The 25,009-nt window shown below is 35.2% G+C and overlaps 5 protein-coding genes across 11 annotated transcripts in view; 1 reads left to right on the top strand and 4 right to left on the bottom strand.

The window, feature by feature from the left end:
* Positions 1 to 7: 7 nt before the first annotated feature.
* LOC100742387 (THO complex subunit 6 homolog) lies at positions 8 to 1,640 on the bottom strand. The gene is made up of 5 exons (XM_003489459.4): positions 1,429 to 1,640; positions 1,003 to 1,230; positions 762 to 929; positions 528 to 690; positions 8 to 441 (listed from the first exon to the last, which is right to left on the bottom strand). Exons 1-5 carry the CDS (start codon positions 1,545 to 1,547, stop codon positions 121 to 123), a joined length of 999 nt encoding a protein of 332 aa, XP_003489507.1. The 5' UTR covers positions 1,548 to 1,640; the 3' UTR covers positions 8 to 120.
* A 149-nt stretch (positions 1,641 to 1,789) lies between these two features.
* Positions 1,790 to 6,854, bottom strand: LOC100748010 (DNA ligase 1). 3 transcript variants are annotated; one of them, XM_033320659.1, is made up of 16 exons: positions 6,742 to 6,854; positions 6,367 to 6,479; positions 5,978 to 6,297; positions 5,787 to 5,857; positions 5,354 to 5,712; positions 5,102 to 5,273; positions 4,908 to 5,034; positions 4,667 to 4,839; positions 4,374 to 4,597; positions 3,950 to 4,078; positions 3,497 to 3,636; positions 3,222 to 3,423; positions 2,927 to 3,133; positions 2,650 to 2,866; positions 2,356 to 2,591; positions 1,790 to 2,271 (listed from the first exon to the last, which is right to left on the bottom strand). In XM_033320659.1, exons 3-16 carry the CDS (start codon positions 6,211 to 6,213, stop codon positions 1,900 to 1,902), a joined length of 2,865 nt encoding a protein of 954 aa, XP_033176550.1. In that variant the 5' UTR covers positions 6,214 to 6,297; positions 6,367 to 6,479; positions 6,742 to 6,854; the 3' UTR covers positions 1,790 to 1,899. The 3 variants fall into 3 exon arrangements, with proteins under 3 accessions (XP_033176550.1, XP_012241008.1, XP_012241007.1); XM_012385585.3 differs by having other exon boundaries at positions 5,978 to 6,064; positions 6,244 to 6,297; positions 6,367 to 6,852; XM_012385584.3 differs by having other exon boundaries at positions 6,367 to 6,853.
* Positions 6,855 to 7,573: 719 nt separating this feature from the next.
* LOC100742264 (ubiquitin-like modifier-activating enzyme 1) lies at positions 7,574 to 12,623 on the bottom strand. Its single transcript, XM_003489458.4, has 2 exons — positions 11,945 to 12,623; positions 7,574 to 11,439 (listed from the first exon to the last, which is right to left on the bottom strand). Exons 1-2 carry the CDS (start codon positions 12,312 to 12,314, stop codon positions 8,657 to 8,659), a joined length of 3,153 nt encoding a protein of 1,050 aa, XP_003489506.1. The 5' UTR covers positions 12,315 to 12,623; the 3' UTR covers positions 7,574 to 8,656.
* An 816-nt stretch (positions 12,624 to 13,439) lies between these two features.
* Positions 13,440 to 24,820, bottom strand: LOC100742058 (kinesin-like protein KIF12). 5 transcript variants are annotated; one of them, XM_024367574.2, is made up of 16 exons: positions 24,481 to 24,820; positions 22,918 to 23,128; positions 19,000 to 19,092; positions 18,796 to 18,874; positions 18,404 to 18,616; positions 17,610 to 17,750; positions 17,387 to 17,528; positions 17,042 to 17,136; positions 16,840 to 16,981; positions 16,358 to 16,476; positions 16,168 to 16,272; positions 15,962 to 16,091; positions 15,586 to 15,811; positions 15,387 to 15,534; positions 15,037 to 15,251; positions 13,440 to 14,333 (listed from the first exon to the last, which is right to left on the bottom strand). In XM_024367574.2, exons 2-16 carry the CDS (start codon positions 23,118 to 23,120, stop codon positions 13,979 to 13,981), a joined length of 2,406 nt encoding a protein of 801 aa, XP_024223342.1. In that variant the 5' UTR covers positions 23,121 to 23,128; positions 24,481 to 24,820; the 3' UTR covers positions 13,440 to 13,978. The 5 variants fall into 5 exon arrangements, with proteins under 5 accessions (XP_024223342.1, XP_024223345.1, XP_024223344.1 ...); XM_024367577.2 differs by having other exon boundaries at positions 15,387 to 15,486; positions 24,481 to 24,818; XM_024367576.2 differs by having other exon boundaries at positions 13,441 to 14,333; positions 15,387 to 15,519; positions 24,481 to 24,816.
* Positions 20,145 to 25,009, top strand: part of LOC100747891 (unconventional myosin IC) — a 35,197-nt gene continuing 30,332 nt past the window's right edge. The window contains exon 1 of the mRNA XM_012385482.3: positions 20,145 to 20,435. Within this exon, the coding sequence (XP_012240905.1) occupies positions 20,419 to 20,435 (17 nt within the window). The 5' untranslated portion in view covers positions 20,145 to 20,418. The remainder of the gene's footprint in view (positions 20,436 to 25,009) is intronic.

The raw sequence follows: 25,009 nt of genomic DNA, 5'->3' as shown, positions 1-25,009 counted from the left end.
ATGCATATTGTATTAATATATTTATTAAAAAAAAAATATATATATATATACATACATAATGAGATCACTTTCTTCTGTAAATCAATCGGTAGGTTTTTCTGTTGTAATATTTTATTTCTATTAAGCAAACTTTAACATTAACTCGCGGTAATTAAAGTTCGTACAGATGTCTATGTTGTTCGAGGAACCGGCTATGCTGAACACTTTTTGTGGATTTTCCTGATATACAATACTATATACGGTATTGCTGGAAGTTGGCACTTTAGCTAACATTTCTCCTTGATAAGTTAGATGGTAAACGTGAGGTGCCGTCCCAGCAGCTATTACACGCTCTTCGTAGATGTTTGCCACATGGATGCCTTCATCCGGAAGCTCGAACACAGTAGCTGCTTCCATCGTACGCATATGCCATAAAGATAAACTTGGACCACCACCACATAACTAAATAATCATTATGTATCAGGTTTTCTTTAATCGTTACATTAAAATAAATATACGTTCTGCAGAAATAAAAAAAAAGTATGTACCAGCCAGTCTTCCGTGAAGTCTATGGCGCCAATCCATTTTCCAAATCTTGGTCTGGCAACTTTGTCTACTAAATGAGGAGTTAATATATTGGTATTTTCTCTTTTTCGTAAATCCCACAACCTTACTGTTCCATCTTCACCGCATGAAGCTAATTGATTACCCCTGTGAAAAGTGAAAAACTTCATGTACAAACTACATTATGTATTATTTATTAATGATTATATTATACATACATTAAGGATAGACAATGAATATAGTCTGTATGTCCTTCTAAGCTTCTTAATATTCTACCATCTTCTAGAGTAATTACATAAATATTATTGTCACCACAACCAGCATACAGAATGTTATTTGATTTTGAATATACTAAATAATTTACATCTGGTTTTTCGTAACTGTCCCTAAAAATAAACTGATGTTAAATATCATTGATAGTCGACATCGTTCATCCAAAATTTTATCATATAATCTTACTTATTAACTGGAAGTTGTATGGTCCATGATACTTTGCTTTTTGGAGCTTTACTCGAAGTAACTATTTTCCAATCCCATCCACATATTTCTCCTGATGTTCCTGTTACTAAGAAATTGTCTGTTGAAATCATACTTTCCACTTGTTGATCGGGATGTGCAGTGAAATGATAATTGGGGCCTTGTAATTCATTTTCTTCGACTTTATGCGGTCCTAGAGCTTTCAATAACCTACAAAAAGAAATTCTTTTAACTGAAGAATAAACTAGATTATAATTTTAACTTTGAAATTACCTAAGATTTTTAAATACTGAATAAAAGCTTTTATCAGTTTTTACTACTTATATTATGTTGTTTATACGCTCTCTTTGACGTCGACATAACCTGTATTTACATACTATTGACTATTTAAGTCAGATATTTACTTACTCGAAAACTGAAATATCTCCGTAAATATTTCCAGCCAATAAATAATTTCCATCCGGGGAGAAAGCTTGTGACAATACAGTGTTATAAAATAATTTTTGATTAATTGTACCCGACATCATTTGTTGATCAACTTTCGTTGCATTCAAAAAGTTAAGGTTAGAAATCCAATTCAATGAAACAATTTATCAAAAAGAATGAAAAGAGTTTACTAAGATTTGTAGTCTACCACGTAGTTAAAAGTTATGTATGGAAAGGTTAAAAGTTCAGTGGTATAATAAACTGTTTTTATTGAATAGTAATCTATAAATTCAAAACAATTTTTTGTAGTATGTGTAAAAAAAGTACATACATTGAGACAATAATCATTTACATACAAAATATTTCAATTGTTGGTACATTATAAAACAGTCCACCTTATACAAAATGAAGGTATGTTTATCCGCATAACGCAAATTTAGTGAAACGTTAGATTCAATAAAAGTCTTCTTCAGCTACTTTTGTTGATGATGTCTGATTTTTTATCTGCTCTTGACTGTTGTACATATTTGCAACTTGTTGCGCTGAGGTAGCATCCTCGTTGTTTTTATCATCGCGAATGCGGACAAAACGTGGAAATCGCAAAGATATTCCTTTCTCTGGATCAATAATACCAACGGCTGCCTTATGAACAGGTGACAAAGAAAGATCTGCACATTTAATTTCCCACACTTGAACTGGTTCGAACCAGTGATCAGGTTCGAGAGACGAGTCATAACGATAGTAGGACTTAGTTTGTGGTATTATATGTTCTTTGAAGAACTCTGTGTGCTTTTGAAGGTCTTCTTCGCTGAATCCAGTACCAATCTACATAAGCAAGAAACATGTAAAAGATTAAAATTATATTTATCCAAACGTTTAAAACATTGCAATGAAGCTAATGACATTTACCTTACAAACACTTTGATATTCCTCATTCTCTTGATCATAACAAGCTAAAAGAAATCCTCCATAGGTTCCTGTCCTTTTTCCTTTCCCTATATAGCCACCAATGACAACCACGTCTAATGTATCGCCCACACCTTCTAAATAATCTTTCTTCAATTTTAACCAATTCCGAGAACGCTTAGCAATCTCATATGTTGCATCCTGTTCTAAGGTCTTCACCATAAGGCCCTCGCAATTGCCTATTAAATATAATTATATATTTTTTTTAGAATTATTTACAATTAAATAGAGACTAACCTTTGACTGATTCATCTAAGAAATCTTGCACTTGTTCCATAGTCGAAGTATCTAAACTAGTTGCAAATTTCCATTCTCCAATTACTTCTTTGAAATTCTTTTTCAATAATTCACGACGTTTTATGAAAGGTTGTTGTACCAGTGGTTCTCCATTTAAATACAACAAATCAAACATGAACACACATACTTGAACTTTAATATCTGCTTCGTTCGCATCCTAAGGGCGACAAAGATATATGTAAAACTTTCAAAGTAATTTTTTATGCATTTTGCATACCTTGCGTTTTCTTGTACTGAGTATTTGGAAAGGTAGGATTTGTTTATTCTCGTTATCCCAGGCTACTGCTTCACAGTCAAGGATACAACTTTTAACTTCTTCGCCTTGAGTATTTTTAAATCTTCCTATAATATCAGGATATTTGCTGGTATTATTTTCTTGATTCCTACTGTAAATACTAATTTTACCATCCTCGGCTAAATGAATCTGCAAAATATTTGCAAAAGTTAAATATGTTCTTTCCTTGTAACATACTACCTCCGTTCTATAATATATATAATTATGAAAAATAAACCTGTGCTCTTTCTCCATCGTACTTCCATTCACAAGTAAATTTCAATCCATCGAAACGCGTTAATACTTCTTGCACACCTTTAGTAGGATGTGCCAACATTGGTTTCATAGGTATGCCAGGTGTAATTTTACATTTGTTCGGTAATTCTTCAATCCCTTCTTTTAGTAAAACAGGAATTATTTTGTCATAATTTGGACATTCACTGAAAATAAACATTATTATCACACGTATAAAAGTATTCAATTCTGGTATCTAAAATAGAAACAAATTCTTACCAATATGTTGTTTTAAGAGTAAGCGCAGTTTCGTCGTACTTTTGTTTAAAGGCATCGCTTGACATTTTCTTACTCACGTCTAAAACTTCCGGTGGATAACTTTGTATTGGTGGTGTCATAGTACACGCTAGTGCCAAAGCCTATAAGCATATATCTTTTACCAAATTTTCTGTATCATACTGTACCATTATCTTTAGATGACTTAATGAAAAAATCATTTTGCATAAATATATTAGGTTGTCCAGAAAGTGTCTTTCTTTTGCAAAGGTGTTTCTTACAACAGTGCACCTTCATACAAATGTGAGATCAAGTCTGTGAAATGTCGCGGTGTTTATCTCAACAGAACAAAATGGATCGTACATAATTCGACAAAATAATATAAAACAAAAAACGTTGTGCTTCTATTATTTCCTCATAAAATGAAAGAAATTTTTCGGACAACCTAATACTTACTTGTAACACAGATTGTTCCGCTAGACCAATTCGAAGTTTGCCGGCTAGCGACCGAATGAGATATCTGGCTTCGGTAAAACGACACGCTACAAAAAGCGATTGAATTTTATCCAATTTTTTAGTTAAAGACTGCAAGAATAAATACATGATTACAATAAAAATATTCTGAAATTATTTGATTATAATACTGGTATAAAATATTTACAATTAACTATAATCAGTGCCGTCCATAAGCGAAAACTCTTACGTGTCCTTATTTATATGCTCGTATTGTGGTTACTAGCTTTACGAAATTCAAAGAGAGATAAACGAATCTGATAGTTTCATTTTTTCACACACATTTTATTCATTAATTGAAGAACGAGCATTTCGCGTCCTGCCAATGTAAATGGAACAGCACTGCTCTAAATTAATAGATGCATACCGCAGAACCAGTCATTTGTGCGATCTCTTTCAGCCTAGTATATACAATCGATACTGTCAGTGGAGCAGGTTGAAACATAGTTCTTTGATTGGAACGACTTCCTTCTGCCACGATGCCTAAATCCCCAACTGTTTGGACGTCTGCTTTAATTTGAGCTAATGTTCTACCAGTACATTGCGCTATAGCTTTCATCAAATTTGTTTCTGCCACCCCTAATTCAATCCCTAAAAAGAAGGTTATCATATTTAAACAAAAGAAGAAAACAATATACGTATATATTTGGCAATGTTTACCTTCATAAGCAGGTGCTAATTGATTGAGACATAAATATATGCTTGGAAGTAAGTCATCTGGGCTTAAAACTATTACAGATCGGAAATAATTTGATAAAATTTCTATTATTTTTAATCGAGCGCTTGTATCTTCGATCAATTCCAACGTACGTGTCAACGCAATATATGGTACCCTAAAAAAATTAAACAATTGTTTTACCATTGCAACAAATGATACACTATTAAAAGATATGAGACATACTTTTCTCCCTGTTTCCAAAATGCATCATTTATTGGGTCATATTTCGAGGCACTAGGTTTATATGAGTGACTGGAAGACTTTTTCTTATCTTTATCAGTATTATTTGTACTTTCTTTCTTTTTTGGAGCTGAAAGATATAAAGTTTGTTAAGATAGTTATTTATTTATTTAGTAACATATTGATAAATTAAATACCAAGAAAATTATGTATCTTTTTCGCAGGCTTCTCTACATTATCCTCTTTTTTCTTTTCTTCTTCTTCACTGCCTTTTTGATTATCTAGAACATCCTCGTCAGAATTTTCTTCTTCGTTAACTGGGTTATTTTCCTCCACATCAAGATTTGCTTTTTTGGGACTTTCTGGCAACTATTAATCAATATGTATTAATAATCATACATATGTATATACATATATAAATATGTACAAAAATATATATATATATATACCAGATTATGTTCTTCTTCGTCACTGGAATCAACAGGTGCTATTATCCTTGACCTCTTTTTAGTAGCTTTTTTTTCACTACTTTTAACATTCTTTTTAGTTTTAGATTCCTTAGGCGAAGACTTTGAAGATTCAAATTCATCACTTGTTTCTGTTTTCTTTTCTACAGTCAACTCATTTTCTTTCTGGTCCTCATCACTTGACACATCTTTCAATTTCTTCTTTGTATCGCTCTTCTTAGGGGTACTTTTTACTTCATTGGTTTTTCTTTTCTTTTTAGTAGCAGTATGTGGAGTTTTACTTTTTCTTTTTTCCTTTTCCTTAGTTGTCGTTATTGGTGATAGCTTAATTTTTGGTGTTCCTAGAATATAGGTATAACATCAAGAAAACTGGAAAATATAGATTACATTTATTTAATTACATAATATAGTTTACCATTTACTTTCTTTAGTGGTGACGGAGATTTTGAGACTGATTTCTTCCTTGAGGAATTTCCAATAGGTGGACTAAAAAAGAAATAGATTGATAGATGAATATCTTATATTGATATTATACATGAAATTTTAAATACACTATCAATTATAATGAACCATTTCCTAACAATTGCTATAATTAAATTTAATTACCTGGCAGTTTCACTGCTATCTCCACTATCGTCTCTTTTTCGTTTAGGGTTACCCGAATTGCTTTGGTCTCCATTCTTTACAATTTTGCTATTAGCGAGTATCCGATTAAGAACATTATTTACAATAGGGGAAAAAGCATTATTCAATTGGAATTGTTTACTTAAAAATATCACAGGTCGCGAATAAGTATTATTAAATACAATTGATCTCAAATTGAACGCAATACGAGTATACATAATCGTACTTGGATAAAATAATCCACGTACCTTGCATTATTAGGTTCAGTCTTATCTTTCGTACTTGCTTTCGAAAAAAATAACCTGTTAAATAAGAAGAAATATTATAAATATATTAAAATAGTGAATAAGTTATTTTGTTAAATTACATACGTTATACTACGTTGTGCCATTTTAAGGCTTTTTATGGTTATCTTGCTGTACTGTTCCCGCGCATATTTCGTGGGTCTAGGGTCATGGTATATTTATCGAAATTTGTATAGAGCCTGAAAACGAGTGGCACAACTGACCAGAAAGGTGTTTTATATGCAAAAATAAGTCGAAAAAAATAACATAGTCTTTTTGTTTTAGATTTTGTTTTCAAGAAAATCGAGTTTCAAGATTCGTTGAGTAAAATTTCTGAGATAAAATTTATATATATTCAGTATTTGGTTGTTACATATTTATTTGTACAGTCAGTGGAACTGATATATTGAGGTCTTAAATTAAAACTCAAGTAATGACACTCATTGATGTAACCGTACTTACATCCAACGAAACGAGACTTTGACTTACTGTCATTACTGGCTACAACTATTGACAACTATTGACTGATACTCAAATGTCATTGCCTTGTCTGGTTGGACAGACTGTAGGATATAGAAATCCTTTGAATCGTAGGCTACAAATTTTTTCATTAAAATACATATCCAATTTTTGTTTAATAAATATTATTATTAGTAAAATCTGGAAGAAACAATTTTCAATTATCACCATATCCAGTAACATTTATTTTATATAAATTATAAACATACAGTAGTCTAAATTTAAATTGGAAAGTTCAGCATGGACCATATATGGCTCACATGGCACTCAGTATGTTTTTGCGACGGGAACTTTGAGACTATCTGAAATAATTAAATATTTTCTACATTGCAATATTTATTTGTTGACAAATTTTACATTTTAATAAAAAGAGAAGACTAAAGCTATTGAATAACGTATGACATATTTGGTAGGTAAATGTTCACTTGCATTTAATATAAAATGAACATGGCATGATCTTATAGATGAACCTAATATATACCATTAAAGATTTGCAAGATTAAAAAATGAAAGCTTATAATAAACGAGATCAAAGCTCGATTTATTAAAATTTAAATATTTTTTAATTTTTTCAAATTTTAATTATTCATTAAGAAGATAGGAGGAAGCATGTGTATAAGGGAAAGAAAAACACCGTTTCAAATTTTATTTTCATTACTATATTTCTCATATTTCTTGAAATCCAAACACATCTATTTATTATCTATTGATAAAATAATACAATAAATATCCGCATTATCCTAAAATTAACAAAATATCTTCCTTTTTTTTTTTCCTCGTATTCCTTGATCTAAAGTGTGCAATTATTTTTTTGAAGCTTCTTTTCAAACATCTGTTCTTACAAATTTAAATGCAATATCCCTTAATAACAACAAACAGCCTTAGCCAATAGTGTATTCGGTGATTAAAAAAAGTAAAGCGGACAAAATGAAAAATCATCAATAACGTATAGATTACATAAAATATTAAAATATCGAGTTCGATAGCAAGCACGTATTAGGAATAATAACGAAAGGAAGGGGAAGCAATTGTGATATTTTTCTTTAATTTCGTGCGTGTCCTTAATTCATGAAAATAATGATAGTAAATAGAAAATGAAAAGCGATACGACAAAGGCAAGATACATTTGCGTCCGATTCTTTTTATTATGTTTATTTGCGGTCTATATTAAATGTGTTAATTATTCGTCTAAAGACCATTAAGTTTATCATCCAGTAATTTACATTTTGATCCTATACATTAAGTTGTGAAGTGTGTGAGTCCCAAAGAAAATTCTTACCATGACAATTCCCTTTATGATCCAATATGGACTAAACTTTTTGCAACCTTTCCATATTCTTTTTCTCTCCCTTTTTTTCTTTTTTTATCATTTTATAAACAGCACAAGATCCTAGATTCTCTTGTACAAATTTTTATCTTCATATACCTCTTTTATCAACAGTTCGAATTACCTTAGAGTTAGATCATCTTTTTCTTTGAAAATATAATTTATTAAGAAAGACAAGAACTAAGAACAAATTTTACGATTATTATTGAAATTATTTAGGATAAACATAGCAAAAGGCGATGAATGAAAAAGGGAACAAATAGTTCCAGCCCTGAAATCGACATTCAGGAAAAAGGGAGATCATAGTAAGATGAACTCCGTGGATCCCGCGATTCCTTGCTATTATAAATGCTACAAAGCATCGACGATAGAAATGAATCTTTTCCTTTCTTTTTTTAAACTTTGAGAACCTTACATAGAGAAAGAGTAATATTCTCTTGTATCGTATTGTAAAATAGAAATTTGTGGAAATTACTACGGCTAAGTCAGTTAAGTAGATATCTCTCGTTATCCTGGTGACATCAACGTATTTCACGGCAAAGTGTAGCGAACATATGGAACTTCCACATCATTGCCATCAACATCGTTACAGCAAAGTTCAAATACCAACGCACGTATATGGCTTTCCAATTTCTTCTTTGATACCTTCTTCACCACTTCAGACATCAGAAGACCCATACGTTCTTGGCATTTAGGCTTTGCCATGAAGAACGAGTAAAGCATGCAAATACCTTGAGAGAGCATGGTGACCTCCAGATTGTGATGTTCTTTGAAGTAATCTAAGAACTCTTTCAGTGTCAACTCCCCTTTCACTTCAAATCGATCCCAGAGGGTCCATTCTGAATCATAGTACTTTAGTTTTGGCGCAGCAATTGGCTCTGAGAATCCAAAGAATGGCAGAGCCAAGTTGACGAAGCCATTCTTATAAACAGACAGATCTTTTACGCCGCGAGTCAGTTTAATAAGCTCGAGGCAAACCAAACCTGCTACCACTGAAGTTGTAGTAGCAATAGCTGGTATTATTTTACCAGCAATTAGTTTACTCTTGTGTCTGTCAGCTGGTGTAATTTTGTAGTTGGTAGCACGGAGATTCGAAGCTGCCACAATGAAGTCTATGTGGAAGTTGGTATCGTCATCCTTCTCGAATTCTTGCGGATATATTACCAAGCCGTTAAGATCTTCAACCCTTGGTAGTTCTTCTTGTAACTGAGTGAGTCTTTCATGATCTATATTTCCGCTACCATTGGACGCTTGTACCTGTGAATCCGTTTCCGCAATTTTCACTCCAGATTTTGGTGTGAATTCCGGCACTTGCACAGTGCTAACAATCCTAGCTATTTCATCTCGGTTTCTGTTAACAGGAATACCATAAACTTTTGCCTTTAAATTAGCAGCAGCTACAATATAGTCTAAATGTAGTGGATCATTAACATTAAATGTGAGTGGTTTGGGACATCTTTTTGGTCCAGACCAAAATGGTTGACCACTGGATGTTACTTGATCAGGCGGAAAATTATACAGAAGTTGTCTAATTTGATTGCTGTATTGTTCCTGCCAGTGGCAACGAGCCCATGCGATGCAGTCGGCGAATGTTTTTGGTCTTTCATCGACCAAGGCTGTTTTAACAGATTCTAATACTTCTAGTGGTTGAACTCCAGGTAATTTTAGCGTTCTCTCCACAAATTGTGGATCGGATATATGTTGAGCGGCGTTCTCCGCCGCTTGGCGGAATAGACCTTCGAAATTGTCTCTAGCCCATTGCAAAGTGTGTTCTATAGCATAGGGGAAATTCTTTAGCGTGCAGATTGGTACAGTTTTTTCCGGAGGATCTTGGGAGGAGCTGTATGATTCAGTTAAAAATGGAACAACAACTTGAGTATTACCCTTTGTACCTAATGTACCAGATTCCAAGAGGGGCTTCCTATAATATACACAACGACGATCCATATAAATACGGGCGTTAACGTTATCTAACGCATTCGCAACCCCGTCTAAAACCTCAAAAAAGTCGTCGTTATATACTTTCTCTGTTTCAGGACATACTCTGTTTTCATGAGCAATCACCTTCATGTCAGGATTCATACTTTTTATAACTCTAGCTGCTGTTGATGATTTGGATTGCTGAACATCAGATGGTCTAAATAAGAATTGTCTATTCAAGTTAGATTTTTCTATCAAATCCATGTCAGTGACTATTACACTACCATTTTCAGCACCAACACCTAACATTGCAAAGTTCTTGAGCAATTCACACCCAATGGCTCCAGCTCCTACAACAAAGTATTTCAAGCTTCCAATCTTTGACTGGAATTTGCGGCCGAAAACTGCAACCTGTGAATCATAACGTGATCCAATAGGACGACAATCTTCTTCTGTAAGTTCAGAACGATCTGCAGGTAGACACTCAATGGCATCAAAATACAACCATTGGAATATAGGGTGGAACTTTCCAGAACAGGCCTTCATCACTTCTTGGGCTACAATTCCTCCAATGGTAGCATTCATTGGATTTAAGTTTCCAGAGCATATCTTTGCAAATATTTCAAGCAGCTCTGCATTTATTTCCGTTTCACTGCTTACTTCCTCTTTAACAGTTTTAGCGAGGTTCAAAAATTTGTCTGCATCCTCTTGATTCCATGGTCTAGGTAATTGTCCATTTGCTTCTACGTATTTATGTAATACAATAAAAGCCAAATGTATCTGTTCTGGATAGTCAAACTTTCCAAAATCAGTTATCTGGAACCTTGGTGTCTTCAAAGCATCTTTCAATGAAGCAAATTGTAAGATCTTTGGCATTTTTACTTGTGTTACTATACCACCCCGAATATATTCAGAGTATTTAGATGTATCCCCAATGCTGAAAGTGTATGGACCAAGAACTTTTATCTTTATTGGGTCACAACCATTTAGTTCTGTCATGCCTTGTACTTCAGAAAAGGTGACAGAGTCACCATCCTCCATGCCATGACGTGTGTCGTCTAAACAAGTAACAACACCTTCTGTATCTTGTGAAATACTGGCAACCATTGAACTTACAGGTGGTTCACCATTGACATCAACTACCGTAAATTTTTCTCCAAAATCACAAAAGACTTGAGAAAATAGGCCTCTGGTATCTGCTATAATAAGTGCTATATCATTTGCATGAGTAATTTCAGAGATACGTAATTGTTCATTCAATGGAGTCTCAGTCAAAACCACAACCTTGAACTTCTTAATAAAGGAATCTGTTAACGGCCCGGAGTAGTGACATGTAGGGACATAGTTGTTCAGCTCAGACAAGCGTTGACAGCAAGCAATAGCACGGTTTTTACCTAAAAAAGAAAGTACAGTAATGTAATTTTACTGTTTAATCATGTCTGTATATAGTGCTTAACTATATAACTTTTAAGTGAGTCATACAAAAATGAAATTGATCAATAACGTGGAGGTTAATTGCTTAGTCTTTTTTAAATGATAAATATCTTTTGAATATTTCTAATACTATTGAAAATTGTTGTTACCAACAATTTAGTTATAACATAATAAGAATTTAATTTATACAGAGACATATACATAGCTACACAGTCACAAAAATTTCCATACAATTTCTACCATTTGCATTTGATTTACACGAGACACAACCCGCATCTATTTAAAGAAATTTTTTACGATAATATCGATGAACAAGACGATTGGTTATATTGTTATATCATCGCCTCGTAAGATCGCGCAATCTTATTAAAATGGATGGATAAATTTTGAGCATCAAAATAACGTTGGAAAATAATAATTTCTGTAGAAGAGGGATTCATGTATTTCGCGGGTCAAGCCGCTCACCTACGTCCGCCTCGGTAAGATAGAACTGTGAGCCGAGGTCTGAAATCTGGCACAATGCGTCATCGTGCAAGGTAACGGACTTGACGCCGCCGAGGATGACGTTCTTGGCGATTTCGACGCCGAGTCCGCCAAGACCGGATATCAAGACATTCGAGGATGCCATGCGACGCATAGCGTCATGGCCGAGGACGTAGAGCTGCCTGGAGTATAGACCCTCGTCAATTTCGGTGGTAGCCCGGGACGTCGAGCCATTTTTCGCCATGTCTGCGGTCGTCGTCGGATCGTCGTCGCCTCCTCCCGTGGTGGCAGCAACGCGTCGCTTCTTAGCTGGGGGGTCAACGGAACTCTCCACCACCTCAGCACTAGACATCGGACTTCACGGGGCGCCGTATTATGTCCGTCGATTGTTTTTCAACCCGGCCGACTGCACTTTAATAAAGCCCGTAACTGCACCGCACGCACCACACACCGACCTTGCCACACGCGTCCGCTTTCTCTTTCTCTCTTGACGCGCCTCTCTTCGTCCGTTCTTCCTCACTTCCAGTTTACCCTTTCAAAGCTGTACCCAAAGTCTACCACGATACCACTGTTCATCCAACAATGATTCTCGTTCTTTCATCCGCTCTGTTGCTACTCTCGCAGTTGCACCACCAGCAATCGAGATGTCGATGCTACCTTGATAAAGTGGGGATAGGGATTCGATCAGTCGGTAAAACAGCGATACCGCCTTGTTCATGAAACAAAACCGTCCTCTTTTTTATTGTCTTGAATGCTTCGCTGATTCTCGACGACGACATGTGACGGAGTAACAAGGCAGGAATACAGATTTATCATTTCCACAAGGAAATTTCGCACGTTATTGCTTCTTTATTTTCTTGTTGCGACATGGTGGATTAACATTACATCATGAATTTTGCATTTGAACAGTGTTCGATGATTGGAGTAAGAAACAAGCGAATGGGAAAGCAGACTGAATGGATAGTCGGAGATGATTGGTTGGTTATGTTATATATTAATTACACTTAAAATGACTCCGACCAATAAATAATTTCGAATTGAAATTTTTCTGGTTAGATAAGCGCCATCTATATACGCGTTATCATTGGCGACTATCGTGTCTAACCTAGCAATTTTATGTTTTTGCTTATCTGACGTGGCAAGATGCTTATCTAATAAATTATGTACGCATCAATGGCGTGGCGAGTTATTGGCACGCAATCATAGAGTTACATACTACGTTCGTGTCGATAACAGAGATATTAGGTCACGTGTTTTTCTATAGATATTTTTTATCGGGGAGACAAACATAATTTTCTTAACAATCGTCCTAGTTTTTATTCGCTCACAATGCTCTTTTTTATTAGACATGTTATTTTTATCGATATTCAATAGCCGAGTTATAATTTCTAGAACAATCCAGTTTAAAAAAGAAGTATACAATTCAATGAAACTGTCCAGTTCTACGAATGGTCAGGTAATAAAGAAGAAAATCTCGTAAAACAATCAAATGCTTTATTGTACGTAATTTGGTCAACACCTTTATCATTACAGGAGTTACAGGATATGTCATTTTATATTATTCAGAGGTAGAATTCAGTAATTTATATCAACCTGAGTTATTTTGTCATTATCACGGAAAAATACTGACTTTTATGTAGATATTCACGTCTAAGTTCACACATAATTATGTACATATATACTTTTACCACACGTAAATAAAACTTCGACTACGCGTACTACATATTTTCGTCACTTTGAAAACACGATATTTCTGTGTCGTTACCAAAACAGATGTTCAGCTTACCTTTTTTTTAAATTTACCAACATTAATGCATACTTTCGTCATTAAACTTTAATTATCGATCCAAAATAATTTTTTCTAATCATCCAAAAAACTCTTTATTATCGACTGATTTTCATGTGCACTCTTCCTAATTCATTTTCTTATCTTTACAGTCGACTCAATGGCTTTGACCAAGTCAAGGTTATCACGATTAAAGTACATCAGACTATCGTGCTTGTTGACTCGAGTGTTCAAAGTGGTTTATCCTCGTCAATAGGAATTGGACTTCCAAAAGCTCTTCCTGAAGTTTCGTCCTCTTTCTCTTTGGATTTTCTTGGTGTCCTTATCGAATGGTCTTCGGGTTCCGGAGTGCCGAACGGGGACGAGATGTGTGATACCGCCGGAAATGGCGCTGTTGGCGCCTCTGACTCAGCTGTGTCCGGCGTTGAGTTCGCCATCTCCAGAGGACCGCTGAGTATCGAGTCTGGGGATTCGTTGTACGAATGGTCGGTTGGTTGAACCGGTTCGCCCAGGAGATCGTTCGTCTCCGATGGTCTTCGTTCTTCAGGGACTGTCGAGGTGCGACGCATGCTCGGCTTTTTGTACCTGTTACCATGCGTCCCTTCAATTAGTAGGTAGAATGGTACTGATTATATCAGGCACCATAACACATTGTAGACTAAAGTCTTGGTAAGTTTCTGAGTGAACTTGAGCAAAATTTTGGAAAATTTTATTTTATGTGACTAGAGATTACCACTAGAATCATACCATAAAAATATGGTGGGTTTCAGACTTTTTAATTTTTTAATTACTAAAAATATGCAAGTCTGCGGATATTTATGCAAATTTATATTTTTGTGAATATAATTAAAAAAATGAAATCTGGATATTTTATATATTTTTTATGTGCATTTAGTATACTTTTGACTTTTAAATCCTTTACAGATGCATTCACATTCGCAGCTTAATAATTTCTATCAGCAAAATCAATATTTCTTTTTATTGAAATAATTATAGCTATTTAATTTCATTATTTTAATTATACTTATATGCGTGTAAGTAAATGTCACAGGATAATTATTTTATCATTAAAGAGATCAATTTTATAGGATATACAGCAAAACTTCTAGTCCACAATGTGGTAATTATTTCTTGATTTATTTAAAAAAGATATAATTAATTGGAATACATTTGAAGCGAATTCCAATGTCGATTTGCATTGCAATTGGCTTTGATAGGAGACTAAGGCTTATTGATTTGAATATCGTATTGGCTCTAGTATTATGATGATTTATTTAGTGCTACTTACTGATTAATGTCTATCGGTGATATAGCTTGATCCGGACTCATTCTCGTCGTCCCGTTCCCGTTGTCCCATGAATTGTGTCGACGATGATGACTCTTGTCTTTGTATGCTTCTGCTATGTTATTATAACTCCCTACGATTCTACGTTTGTCTAGTTCTTTCTGAATCTTCTCTGGCATACTACTAACGGATCTGTATAATCCATTCCGGATCATATCCTACAAATTTAAATTTCTGTTATATCTTTTAAACATTACTTTGCTATGTAAAGTACTGAAAAATAATTAACGTAATTAAGTAGATACAGCGAATACAATGATAGAGAAAGGAAAGTTTAAAAGATTTCGACATACACTCGAAAGAGGCGTAGGTTCGACGTTAGGGTTGGTCCAAACATTGGTAGCGCCAGGTGCGTCCTCGTTATCGTTCAACATTTCCGCCGAATAGGTTGGTCTGGCAGGTATAATTGGCGACCGGCAACACACTCTACAGTAATAAAATCTACCGGATTAATTGTATGTCGAGGTCGTCTTTAAATCCTGTTGTACTTACGAATTAACGTCCTCGAGTTTCTTCAGTAACCTTTCGTTTTCTCTGCATACGAGTTCTTGGTCCCGTATCACTTGCTCCCTCGTAGCATATAATTCTGCATTTTCTCGACGGAGAGCTTCGTTCTCGGTGATATACGCGTGGATAAGTTGACTTAATTCGGGTCGTTCCATTTCGGATAGTTTATTCAAATCCACCACCGGAGGTGTCAATGGCACTCTTCTTTCAGCTATAAGAAGTTATTTAAGGAGAAATTTTATAATTTTGCCTTTCTCGTTTTAATTATATTAAATCGTTGTTACTAAATTTTCAATTAAATCTTTTTATTAAACTCACTATTGTATTAAATCTTTCTTATTAATTGACATTTGATACTTACTTTTGGATTCGCTACGAACTATATTCGATGCATCACCACTTAAATGAAGAGCCGCGCGCAGATGTTCGTTTTCCGTCTGAAGAGCTCCTACTTCTCGTTTTAAACTGAGAATCAGAGCTTCTCGAGCATCCTATATAAAAGTAAATTCTATTCGTATTTCATGTTTTCTATATACTTATAATTTACAATTAATATACCTCACTCACCATTACCACGATAGGTTTCGTTCGAATCTTCTTCACCCTCGCCGCGTACCTCAACGTATTCAATGTTTCGCTCGCGTTCGACTTAGCTGGCGAAATACAGGCGATCTAAAATTCAATTAAACCATCCAATCAGTTATACCGATTGAATGTATAATTATTAAGTTGTCCTTGTTAGAATAATTTGATTTACCATTAATGTAACGCCATTTCCTGCCAAACTGTCGGCTAGAAGCTTAGTCAGTTTGCTGTCTCGATACGGAATGTGACCACCCTTGCGTTTTCCATCGCTCAAAGAGGCTATGCAGTAACCTTTAAAGTAAAAAGTGTCAATCTCAAAAGAAGTTGGAGAAACTTTTCTGTAACGTAAAGTCGTTTCCATGCAATTCGCGCTATCACGTTCGTTTATCGATCGTCACATAGAAGTCGATGTTGCGGGTGAAGTCCGCGTTCTTCTGTTCATCGGAATCGATTTTTACGATCCTTGCGCATAATTGATAACGTAAAGTTTCATCGTAATATTAAACGAGGTTCGATTAATTTGGTATTGAACATTCGACAAAATTCTGCTTCGAGATAGACTTTGAGAGAAGACAACTCGAAGATTGAACCGTTTTAGTATTTCAGTGCTTAATTTGTGTTGTATTTTTTCTTATAACTTTTTGATAATCGTACCTAGAACCATGAGACTTTTATTAATATTATTCGCTTCCTCCAGAGTCTTCCCTTCGCTTTGCGTTTTCTTCGTCATCTCACTTCCAGCCAGATCGACGAAATTAATTTTCCCTTGTCTCGATATAAACACGCTGTTATCCATCTGTCGATAGTAATATTTGTATAAAATTTGTCTTTATCGTACGATAATTTGGATACTCACCTGTTGTTCAGACGTGATGCTGACAGTGAGAATACTGTGACTTCTACTGGAATAGTCGTTCATATTGTGCGAACCAACTTTTCTATTTCTCATGCCTGAAAAATCATATTACTATAAATACGCTTTTCTAACATTTGGAAATTTTTAAAGTAATGTCAACGAATTTAGATATTTATGGATTTTCTATCTTCTTAAATAAATCTGTGAATTTTACTATATTTTTTAATCGGATTTATCGCGTTTGATATTTTCACAATGAAACACGTGCTGTGTGTAAGGGATGGTAAAGGGGTTTAAAGTATATCTATCGGGGGTGCAAAGAGTGAAGATCAATAACACGACTACCTTCTTCGAGAACCGCCAGAAGATCATCAAGTTCCTCGCACTCGACAGTGAAAAGGTTCTCAACGAAAAAGCCCCGTGTCTTTTTGCTCCATCGTACCATTAGGGGTTTCCTCGACGTGCCAGGATTTAACAGATCTATTACCTGCGTTTCAAAGGTAAACGATGCCTTGTAAATCGGTGACGAAGCTCTTCTCTCTTTCCACTGAAAGTGATATCCACTGACCTTTTCGTTGTAGATCTCCAGAAAGGAAGCTTTTAACACGAAATTACAATCTTGTCGTTCTTGCAACAACTTAAACAGGTAGACGAAAGACCGGAAGACCAGGCCGTGTTGCTCCGAGTAAGGGTTCATCCTTTCGAACTGTTTAAGAGAAAAACATTCATTGATGATTCTTGTAATTTGACAAAAAGCGCTTCTTTGCGTGATTTTACTTTCATCGTAAAATTTAGTTGATTAATAATAACAAAGCTTAATTAACTATCATTAAATTTTAAAAAAAGATTCCATCTTTTAATTCAATTCTCCTATGTAATTGAATTAATTTGTAAAATAAAAAGTTAACCAACCGAAGATTTTTATACCACTGAAATTTGGAAATAGCAAGTATACAAATCCTAGAAGTAGTGTAAAGCGCCACGTTTAATAATTCGAACACTTTTATTGATAATTTGTTTGTTTTTGCGATCACGTATAACATTGTTCGAGCGGTAAACGAGTATCGTTTAGATATACCGTCATTATCTTATCTACGCACGTCGAACAACATTAACCTTTCTGTTACATTCATACACGGCCTTCACTTCAACTCGATCAACTATTTTAATACATTATTCGTAATCGCCTTTTGCTATTCTTACGCTTCTTGGCGAGTGTTTCTGGAAACTCGGTTTTTTTCTGACGGAAATTCTGACGGAAAACCGTACTCGGTTTTCATTGAAAAAAAACAACGTGTAAGACCGATGAATTTCTATCTGAAGAGTAGGTAAAAAGTTGACAAAGGAATCTTCTTCGCTAACCATTTCTGGAGGCCCTGTGAGGGTGTGAGTTTTTCCGCTTCCGGTTTGCCCGTAGCAAAACGCGGTGCAGCTGAATCCTTCTACCGCCATTTCAATAAGCTTTTTCACACCAGAGAATTGCAAGATGTCCTCCTGAGTGGCCGTGGGCTCGAACACCACGTTGTACGAAAATAATTTGCCCTTCTTGTCCCCGCTGCTTGGAAATCCGTCGCACTGTGCAAGGTTGAACGATAAAAGTCCATGTGATTCACGATAATTTCGTTTAGATATTTTTAATTAAACGCGAGGGGGCTAACAAGAGAAGGAAAAATGATATCGAATAATCGACGAATTATCCGAGCTCGCAACATTTCTTCAAATTAATCAGAGGACATAATAAGCGATATACTTACGTATATCTGTCCATCTCCGGGAAATTGTACGGCCATGTCGTCGCCGGCTTTAATTTCCTTGCTATTAAGCGGACGTACTCTATAAAATGATCGATTAACCAGGAAAATTATGTAAATTTAATATTACACTTGCAATCATCCCATGCAAGTTTAATAAACGTATCTGAGTGAATTGATCAATGAAATAATACTAGGTGTTCTTACCTGACAACGACATTTATGTTGTTCTCTGGAAGCCAATTCTTGGTGGCGATCACTCTCTTATCACCGTCTACCAGTCTCTCGATACTACCAGTCCTGGAATCGGAACAAGCAGACAAACGATAACGATTTTCAAACGGTGTAGAAAGCCTGTTAGTTTTCTGTAGAAGCGTAAAGTCGTTCTCGATCATGATCGAACGCTTCAACAGGAGTAACCCATCTGGCAATTCGTGATTGACCTGCTATCATGGCGGCTAAATAATTGAGGAAGTTCAATCAATTGGTCTAACTGAAACCGTCAGGAAAAATCGCGTGATTGACCAGGCTCGTTTACGAGTTCGTCTTTTTTCCTTCTGCACCACGGAGCTAATCGTAGTATTGAAAAATCGTTTCGACCTCAGTCAATAATTCACGAGGGCTTGATTACCGAACTCGACAGCCTTGATTGATTGCCTGGATAAACAATACTTTACGATTGTTGTTCATCGTACTTACGTACACGTAATAACGTACGATACCGATGTATCGCTCTTTATTAATCGTAAGTGGTTTAAATAAATCTCCGATGAAAAATTAGTGTAATTTGTTTGAAATATTATTCGCAAATAATTTTAAATTAGACGACTACCAAGGTGAAATTTTTCTTCCACCGAATGGAATAATTGTTACACTTCTACAATACTGCAGCGTCCGAAGATCGTTCAAACTTTCGAAACAGCAATGCTTTCAAAGATTATCGCAACATTGAACAAGCTTTGAAATTTTCAAAGATTACTCTAACTTTCAAAATTTCAATTTGCAAACTTGTTATTCGAGCTTGCAAAGTTGCGACATTTTCAAACAATATTCTGAATATTCGCGTTCTAATGTTTTCACCTACAAGTACAATATTTTTCCAACGAAACCGATAACATCGGTATGACGACCGTGAAAGCCTAAAATTATTCGTACAGAAACTGCGATTTCGCGTTCGTTTAATTGATGCACGTTGCACAAACAAGACATGCATGACTTGCGAAACTTTTCCATTTCCTTGGTCGGTGGAAAGGGTCATTGACAATGTATACACTTATGATAGGAACAACGTGTTTACTATTATTTCACTATAGCGTAGTATGTCATAATTCCTCGAGAACTGTAATACGCAGTTCTTATTCCGAGCCTATCGCAACAATGACATTTATTGCGTACTATAGTTCCATGTGTGACGTCGAGCAATTCGTTGTCTCGAAGACATAGAAAAAAATTACCTTTTAATATACCTTTAATCGAGAATTACAATTACTTTAAAAGCGTGGAGTATATATTGTAGAATACGTGGATCGAGCACTCGAACGTGTGACATTGATGGGCAACGATCGATAAAGCTTTCTCAAATTGCCATCGCTTCAAACGTTTTAACGAACCTTATGAAAAATTGTAATGGATGTTACCAGTAGGTAAGTACTTTCTGTTCGTTTCATTTGTTAACGCACTTTCATTATTTTGATATAAATCATGTTTCACGTGCCTTATTTCTTTAATCACGCGAACGATTATTCCTGTAGATGTTTATCGATCCAACTTGTACGAAACAGATCGATTTTTAGGGCGTAGAAATGCTCGGTTAATTGTTCAGATTCAGAATGAATATTTTTTTTTATTTACGCATGAATTTGATGACGTTGACGAGTTGACGATGGATCTAAAATCTATTTGTAATTTACTCATTTGCGATTCGATTCGCGATTCAAGTTACATCGATTGCTATTAATATCGTCTGAGAACATTGTATGTGCGTTTTAATTACTTTCGTTGTTATTCTTCTTACGATTCCATTCGATAATGATTCTCTGTTTGGCGAAAGCTCTTTGCTCGAATAGAAAATACAGAATTAACACCAATTTGTAGATTGAAGGTTGAAAATTGTTTCATTGGGATAATATCAATTGATATATGTAATATGTGCTTCAACGTTTTTGAGATTATATCATATTCAATGCTTCAAAGATTTTATTATCAACTTTCATAAATTAATATACAATTCTAAATAGTACTTTTTAGTTTTAATTACAGCTAATTCTCCAGAGTTGTTAGAATTAAGGAAACAAACATTACAATCAGACCTCAATAATTCTTACGTAAGAAAAGATAAAAATATTAGATACATTCAGTTCTCCATAATTTTGATATAATAGAAAAAGAAAAAAAAAATAAAATAAAACACTAGTTTTCTCTGTTTTATTGGACTTTTCCCTCTGCGCTATTATTCATTTTTCGCCATAAAGTAGCACGAATCATCCTATCGCAGGAAAAATGTTCGTTTCACGTGTCTGACCGCTGAGATCTCTTTCCATGGGCACACGTTTTGCGATCGTCGTGATATTGACCGTCAGAAAGAGACAGTCGAGCAAGGTCTCCCAATCGATACACGGCATCGAAATGTGTCGCAATTGCGACGTATATGTCTATCAATGTTGGTATTCCCGTACGTTATATCTAAGCGAAACGATTAAGGTGAATTTACACGAGGATGCAACCCCTCACACGGAAAATTAAATCGAATGATATAGAAAGCTTCGTCGTCGCGTCACATCGATTTATAATATCTCTAGCCTGGATCTCGAGGACAATTTCTAGGAAACGATTCGACACTCTAATTTCACTGTCAGAATTTTCTTGACAATTTATTTATGGGTTTTTCCTCCGAAGCCGTTAAACTCGCCGCTCGATCAATTCAATTCTAGCCTTCCGCTAGATTGGAAGTTAATTCTGTATTCTTATGTCGTCGCGATCGTCGAGCATCACCCGCCATAATTTCCTACCGGTAGTTTTCCATTAGTCAATATTTTTTCTCCCGTTTTCTTTTCCACTTTTAACAGAATATATTCACAACGTGTCAAGGTTTGTATGATCTTCTCTTCACGTGGCTTACTGTCAATATCTCTTTTCTTATCATTGTTTTTGTTTTGTGCTTTACAGCTTGAATAAATTAAGAGAATTTCGTGTGTTATCAATTATCGATTCAGTACTTATCATTAAGTAATTCCTAGTAAATTGTATCATTTTGGTTCCTATTGTCTGAATGTTATCTTAAAAGTTGATAAAGAAACAAATTCTTTTATTCTGCGAATAGACGATATTGTTCTAATGTATATTGCATATGTTCGAGTTATAGAATATTTGTAAATTGTTCGATGACAAAACCGTCATCGTGTTAGGAAATACCGACGTAGAACGTATCTTAATGGAAAAAAAGAGAACGAAAATAATTCTCACATCGATTGTTTGGTGCGACGCGTCAGTTCCTCGCAGAAATGTTCAGCCTGATCGATAGTTTCTACGTAAACGTTTGCTTACAGTATTCACTTACATGAAATTGCTGTAAAAGCGTTAATATTCCATCAGATAGTGTTAATACGAGTTACATGAGATACTTGCATTGGCCGAAGGAGTGAAAATTACGTACTTATCTATTTTTTCTCAGCAGATCATTTCTAAATGATCTGAACTTAAACGTGTAACAAGAAGAAAAAGCTAAACTATTCATTAGAATCATTAATATTTTTCTATGACGATATGATTTGTACAACGTAATCGACTACAGATGATCTTATAATGATAAAATAATAGTGTAATAATATATGATAATAATAATAATAATAATAGATGAGCTAAATTTAAATGTGACGAAAAGAAAAAGCTATGCTATATATTAAGAATCATTAACATTCTTCTTTAACCACATGCTCTTGAAATTGATTAAATCATAATAATGATGAAATAATAGTATAATAATATATAACACAGCGTGATGAGAAGAAAAAGCTAAAATGTTAAAAACATTCGTTATTACGTGGTAATCGATTAAAGCTGATCTAATAATAATGACAAATAATGATAAAACAAAAATATCAGATAAAAACGAGGACGAATACTTACTCGCTTCCACGAGACTGTTGAAGGCTACTTTTCGTGACTACTTTAATTGTAGAATTGCTCTTTCCTGGACTATTTCCCCTGGAAATAGTGTGATCCGCGGGACTATTGCCGCGTGATACGCGACTCTTCCCTTTATCCTTCTTCGCATTTTCTTTTTGAAGACTCTCGCCTCGGGAAGGCGATGGACTTTTCACAAGCACCATTCGTCAACCTTCAAGAACGTCATAAACAGCGATTAATGAAATACAATCGTATGAAAGTAACGCATGACCATCGTCATAATTACCAGTTAACGAGATACAATCCCGCTAATACAACTAATGGTATTAATAAAATGTAATTAATAGAATTAATACAGAGAAATAGAAATTGATGTGGACATAAATTCAGGCCAAGTACCTACATACAGTATAATTTAATCTCGTTTAAATTAATTTTAAGTCGTGCGATCGGTGTCGTTCTCACGAGATATCTCGAGTCATCATGAACAATCGGACCCATTTGAAGATGGATCATCGCAGAAGATCGAGAAGTGAAATGCTTCATTTTCCGGGATTCACAATAGTGAAAGCCTTTTCGAATGAATTTAATCCTGCCCGACAAGAGTACGAAAATTTATACAACAACGAAACGGTTAATTACACGTATTCGCTTACATATGCGATGATAATTACATGCGTTGCCGTAATTGAAGCGAAAGTTTCGCCGCTAATTGCGATTCTACCGTAGAAATCCTTCAGTCATCTGTCATCGATAAGCGAATCGTGATTGTGAATTAAACATAAACGTAAGTATACGCTTTTTCGAAATATTTTCTTTTTCACGGCTGTATTTAAATAAATGAAACTGTGACGAAATGAAAGTGTAAACTACGATCGTATTAATCAACGCGCGTTTTTCTGTTTCTGTCGGGTTAAGAAGGCCAGAAAAAGAGTTATGTAGACCATGGGACTCGGTTGTTTCGCGACTACGTTCCGCTTGGTTCGTTTTACACCTTTCATTTTGCACCTTTCCTTTTTACAACAATTAACGTAAAGGTAGTGGTTTACTGCGATTTTGAAAGTGAAAGCCAATAAGAGCGACGGTAGAACTGTTCCGCGCGGATCCACGCGATCGATTTGCTTCAAATGTGTCCGAATCTTAAAAGTTTGATAATCGTAAAAATGTAGTGAACGTCCCGAAATGATAACGCCAATGACTCTCCTTTCATTTAATATCGATTCTTTCTAACTAGCTAGAAATTCATGCGACAACGAAAGAAAGAAGACTATTATAGCAATAGGGAAGAGTGCATTTTATTGCCACATTTATTACGGTGATTTCTTTTACAACTTTTACGTCGTAAGCGTTCAGATTGGACACATTTCCTATAATTTTCTAGGAAACAGTTCTAAAAGATATTCACACTTTAGGCATTAACAGCCCAGTGTAGAAATTTCCAAATTCCAATAGTGAAATTCCTTAATATCAGGAACACGTCATAAACATTGCTATGTATATCAATTTCTGCCAACTCCATATTCAATTCCAGATGACGAGAATCCATCAACCAAATACACTTACATTCGAAATTTCATAGATCGATCAAAACTGTCCCATCACCCAAACTTCTTCATCGATTTCCCCCTTTGCTGTTCAGCTTCTGTCAATCTTCTTTTATCACTTTTGATAATCCAATATCCAATTTCTAACTCTATCTCTGAAGATTTTACGCGAGAGTGTCCAATTTCTAGCAATCTCTGAAGATTAACACAATGGTGTCTCGATTAACACGAACGTTTTAAGGATAACGGAAACTCGTGCAATAGGAACAACAGACAGCACGCTACTGACACTTAGCAGGGGTGTTTTCGCGGAGGGTGGTAGTTTTCCCTACAGCGGACGTTTCGTGGACACCGATCGAAACTGGTGTCTAACTCATCGTTGTTCAGACGCATCGTGTTCCCCTTTCGTCCCTGGCCACGGTCATCGTCCACGTGGGCCCCGATGTTATATCAGAGTTTGGATGAGCTTGACATACGTTGCGTGGAGGTGGACATCGTTGATCAATGGGCCAGTAGGCTGTCTTGACTTCTGACGCAAGTCGCATCAT

Source organism: Bombus impatiens, unplaced genomic scaffold, assembly GCF_000188095.3.
Source record: "Bombus impatiens unplaced genomic scaffold, BIMP_2.2 scf_0321, whole genome shotgun sequence".
NCBI classification, from domain to species: Eukaryota; Metazoa; Arthropoda; class Insecta; order Hymenoptera; family Apidae; genus Bombus; species Bombus impatiens.
Note: the sequence above shows the minus strand (reverse complement) of the source record. Positions and strands in the feature narration are given on the sequence as shown.